The sequence below is a fragment of the Oncorhynchus clarkii genome, chromosome 12 (assembly GCF_045791955.1).
Source record: "Oncorhynchus clarkii lewisi isolate Uvic-CL-2024 chromosome 12, UVic_Ocla_1.0, whole genome shotgun sequence".
Classification (NCBI taxonomy): Eukaryota; Metazoa; Chordata; class Actinopteri; order Salmoniformes; family Salmonidae; genus Oncorhynchus; species Oncorhynchus clarkii.
The window spans coordinates 102,793,362-102,798,361 of record NC_092158.1 but is presented as its reverse complement, the minus strand read 5'-3'; the positions used below and the strand labels follow the sequence as shown (position 1 = coordinate 102,798,361).

Here is a 5,000-nt window from a genome sequence, read left to right as displayed (position 1 = left end):
TTGTGTTAAACCCCTAGACTTATTCCACATGTTGTTGTGTTAAACCCCTAGACTTATTCTACATGTTGTTGTGTTAAACCCCTAGACTTATTCTACATGTTGTGGTGTTAAACCCCTAGACTCATTCTACATGTTGTGTTAAACCCCTAGACTTATTCTACATGTTGTTGTGTTAAACCCCTAGACTTATTCTACATGTTGTGGTGTTAAACCCCTAGACTTATTCTACATGTTGTGGTGTTAAACCCCTAGACTTATTCTACATGTTGTGGTGTTAAACCCCTAGACGTATTCTACATGTTGTGGTGTTAAACCCCTAGACTTATTCTACATGTTGTGGTGTTAAACCCCTAGACTTATTCTACATGTTGTGGTGTTAAACCCCTAGACTTATTCCACATGTTGTTGTGTTAAACCCCTAGACTTATTCCACATGTTGTTGTGTTAAACCCCTAGACTTATTCTACATGTTGTGGTGTTAAACCCCTAGACTTATTCTACATGTTGTGGTGTTAAACCCCTAGACTTATTCTACATGTTGTGGTGTTAAACCCCTAGACTTATTCCACATGTTGTTGTGTTAAACCCCTAGACTTATTCCACATGTTGTTGTGTTAAACCCCTAGACTTATTCCACATGTTGTGGTGTTAAACCCCTAGACTTATTCTACATGTTGTTGTGTTAAACCCCTAGACGTATTCTACATGTTGTTGTGTTAAACCCCTAGACTTATTCTACATGTTGTGGTGTTAAACCCCTAGACTTATTCTGCATGTTGTGGTGTTAAACCCCTAGACTTATTCTACATGTTGTGGTGTTAAACCCCTAGACTTATTCTACATGTTGTGGTGTTAAACCCCTAGACTTATTCTACATGTTGTGGTGTTAAACCCCTAGACTTATTCTACATGTTGTGGTGTTAAACCCCTAGACTTATTCTACATGTTGTGGTGTTAAACCCCTAGACTTATTCTACATGTTGTTGTGTTAAACCCCTAGACTTATTCTACATGTTGTTGTGTTAAACCCCTAGACTTATTCTACATGTTGTGGTGTTAAACCCCTAGACTTATTCTACATGTTGTGGTGTTAAACCCCTAGACTTATTCTACATGTTGTTGTGTTAAACCCCTAGACTTATTCTACATGTTGTGGTGTTAAACCCCTAGACTTATTCTACATGTTGTTGTGTTAAACCCCTAGACTTATTCTACATGTTGTGGTGTTAAACCCCTAGACTTATTCTACATGTTGTGTTAAACCCCTAGACGTATTCTACATGTTGTGGTGTTAAACCCCTAGACTTATTCTACATGTTGTTGTGTTAAACCCCTAGACTTATTCTACATGTTGTTGTGTTAAACCCCTAGACTTATTCTACATGTTGTTGTGTTAAACCCCTAGACTTATTCCACATGTTGTGGTGTTAAACCCCTAGACTTATTCTACATGTTGTTGTGTTAAACCCCTAGACTTATTCTACATGTTGTTGTGTTAAACCCCTAGACTTATTCTACATGTTGTTGTGTTAAACCCCTAGACCTATTCTACATGTTGTGGTGTTAAACCCCTAGACTTATTCTACATGTTGTTGAGTTAAACCCCTAGACTTATTCTACATGTTGTGGTGTTAAACCCCTAGACTTATTCTACATGTTGTGGTGTTAAACCCCTAGACTTATTCTACATGTTGTGGTGTTAAACCCCTAGACTTATTCTACATGTTGTTGTGTTAAACCCCTAGACTTATTCTACATGTTGTGGTGTTAAACCCCTAGACTTATTCTACATGTTGTGGTGTTAAACCCCTAGACTTATTCTACATGTTGTGGTGTTAAACCCCTAGACTTATTCTACATGTTGTGGTGTTAAACCCCTAGACTTATTCTACATGTTGTGGTGTTAAACCCCTAGACTTATTCTACATGTTGTGTTAAACCCCTAGACTTATTCTACATGTTGTGTTAAACCCCTAGACTTATTCTACATGTTGTTGTTGTGTTAAACCCCTAGACTTATTCTACATGTTGTTGTTGTGTTAAACCCCTAGACTTATTCTACATGTTGTTGTGTTAAACCCCTAGACTTATTCTACATGTTGTTGTGTTAAACCCCTAGACTTATTCTACATGTTGTGGTGTTAAACCCCTAGACTTATTCTACATGTTGTGGTGTTAAACCCCTAGACTTATTCTACATGTTGTGGTGTTAAACCCCTAGACTTATTCTACATGTTGTGGTGTTAAACCCCTAGACTTATTCTACATGTTGTGTTAAACCCCTAGACCTATTCTACATGTTGTTGTGTTAAACCCCTAGACTTATTCTACATGTTGTTGTGTTAAACCCCTAGACTTATTCTACATGTTGTTGTGTTAAACCCCTAGACTTATTCTACATGTTGTTGTGTTAAACCCCTAGACTTATTCTACATGTTGTGGTGTTAAACCCTTAGACTTATTCTACATGTTGTGGTGTTAAACCCCTAGACTTATTCTACATGTTGTGGTGTTAAACCCCTAGACTTATTCTACATGTTGTTGTGTTAAACCCCTAGACTTATTCTACATGTTGTTGTGTTAAAGCCCTAGACTTATTCTACATGTTGTGTTAAACCCCTAGACTTATTCTACATGTTGTGGTGTTAAACCCCTAGACTTATTCCACATGTTGTGGTGTTAAACCCCTAGACTTATTCTACATGTGTTAAACCCCTAGACTTATTCTACATGTTGTGGTGTTAAACCCCTAGACTTATTCCACATGTTGTGGTGTTAAACCCCTAGACTTATTCTACATGTTGTTGTGTTAAACCCCTAGACTTATTCTACATGTTGTTGTGTTAAACCCCTAGACTTATTCTACATGTTGTGGTGTTAAACCCCTAGACTTATTCCACGTTGTGGTGTTAAAGCCTGAAATCTTAATGGATTAAATACATTTCCATTGATCATCCTTGATGTCACTACAACTTCATTATATAGAGTCCACCGGTGGTCTGCTACCCAGAACTGTGTGTGTGTGTGTGTGTGTGTGTGTGTGTGTGTGTGTGTGTGTGTGTGTGTGTGTGTGTGTGTGGTGTTACTGACCTCTGCGTAGGCCTCCATGTCCTCTAGAAACTGTCCCAACAGCGTGGTGGAGAAGGTCAGGTCTGCTACCCAGAACTGTTCCAGGCTCTGCAGCCAGCCTGCACACACACACACGGTTCACACACACACAGTTCACACACACACACACACACACACACAGTTCACACACACACAGTTCACACACACACACACACACAGTTCACACACAGTTGACTTGTGTAAAACCAGAGGTGTCCAACTCATTTAGCCCCAGGGTCCAACTCATTTCGCCCCAGGGTCCAACTCATTTCGCCCCAGGGTCCAACTCATTTCGCCCTAGGGTCCAACTCATTTAGCCCCAGGGTCCAACTCATTTCGCCCTAGGGTCCAACTCATTTAGCCCCAGGGTCCAACTCATTTTGCCCCAGGGTCCGTATTCGGTGTTCAGAGAGGTCCGGAGTGGCTGCACTCTAATTATTATGTCCTTGCAGTCCATTTCCAGGAAGTGACTCCACTATTGATAGTGTTTTGAATTTGATGCTCTTTGACTGCCAATAAACTATGAATATCGGTCCATAATCAATACCCATTTGGCTTTAAGACACCTGGGAGCCTTTGACTGCCAATAAACTATGAATATCGGTCCATAATCAATACCCATTTGGCTTTAATCCATTTAAACTATATGGAGTTTTAACTCAAAACCACCTGTGCGGGACCTGATTGGATCCCCCGTGACAAGCCTGGCGTAAAACATACACTGACGTCAACTACAGACTTGCAGAAATCTGTCCAACCCCACGGAATTGTGATGATATTCTAAACTAAAGAGGAAGATGGGGAAAACGTGTGCGTCCACTCACCTGAGACCTGCTGAGTCAGAGACTGTTTCTGTGTGTGGTCAATGTGCCAGCCCACCAAGATATCCACCGTATCCTGTCACACACACAACAGGCAAGGTCAACACAACACACATACTTCACTGTAGTCCACTCTGGGGGACATTAAGAAGACCTGCTGGTAGAGAGAGAGAGGGAGAGAACCAGGCAGTAGGAGACGAGGTAGAGAGAGGGGGAGAGAACCAGGCAGGAGGAGACGAGGTAGAGAGACAGAGGGAGAGAACCAGGCAGGGGGAGACGAGGTAGAGAGAGAGGGAGAGAACCAGGCAGGTGGAGACGAGGTAGAGAGAGAGGGAGAGAACCAGGCAGGAGGAGACGAGGTAGAGAGAGAGGGAGAGAACCAGGGAGGAGGAGACGAGGTAGAGAGAGAGGAGAGAACCAGGCAGTAGGAGACGAGGTAGAGAGAGAGGGAGAGAACCAGGTAGTAGGAGAAGAGGTAGAGAACCAGGTAGTAGAAGACGAGGTAGAGAGAGAGGGAGAGAACCAGACAGTAGGAGACGAGGTAGAGAGAGAGGGAGCGAGCCAGACAGTAGGAGACGAGGTAGAGAGAGAGGGAGCGAACCAGACAGTAGGAGACGAGGTAGAGAGAGAGGAGAGAACCAGGCAGTAGGAGACGAGGTAGAGAGAGAGGGAGCGAACCAGACAGTAGGAGACGAGGTAGAGAGAGAGGAGAGAACCAGGCAGTAGGAGACGAGGTAGAGAGAGAGGGAGAGAACCAGGTAGTAGGAGACGAGGTAGAGAACCAGGTAGTAGAAGACGAGGTAGAGAGAGAGGGAGAGAACCAGACAGTAGGAGACGAGGTAGAGAGAGAGGGAGCGAGCCAGACAGTAGGAGACGCGGTAGAGAGAGAGGGAGCGAACCAGACAGTAGGAGACGAGAGCGAGAGAGGGAACCAGACAGTAGGAGACGAGGTAGAGAGAGAGGGAGTGAACCAGGCAGTAGGAGATGAGGTAGAGAGAGAGGGAGCGAACCAGGCAGTAGGAGATGAGGTAGAGAGAGAGGGAGCGAGCCAGGCAGTAGGAGATGAGGTAG

At 43.3% G+C, this 5,000-nt stretch overlaps 1 protein-coding gene across 2 annotated transcripts in view; it reads right to left on the bottom strand.

Moving 5' to 3' along the window:
- The window catches only part of LOC139421773 (serine/threonine-protein kinase SMG1-like), a 140,959-nt gene that overhangs the window by 113,007 nt on the left and 22,952 nt on the right, over nucleotides 1-5,000 (bottom strand). For both annotated transcript variants that reach the window (XM_071172893.1, XM_071172894.1), the window contains 2 exons: nucleotides 3,933-4,005; nucleotides 3,091-3,188 (listed from right to left, as the gene is read on the bottom strand). In XM_071172893.1, coding sequence (XP_071028994.1) covers nucleotides 3,091-3,188; nucleotides 3,933-4,005 — 171 coding nt within the window. The remainder of the gene's footprint in view (nucleotides 1-3,090; nucleotides 3,189-3,932; nucleotides 4,006-5,000) is intronic.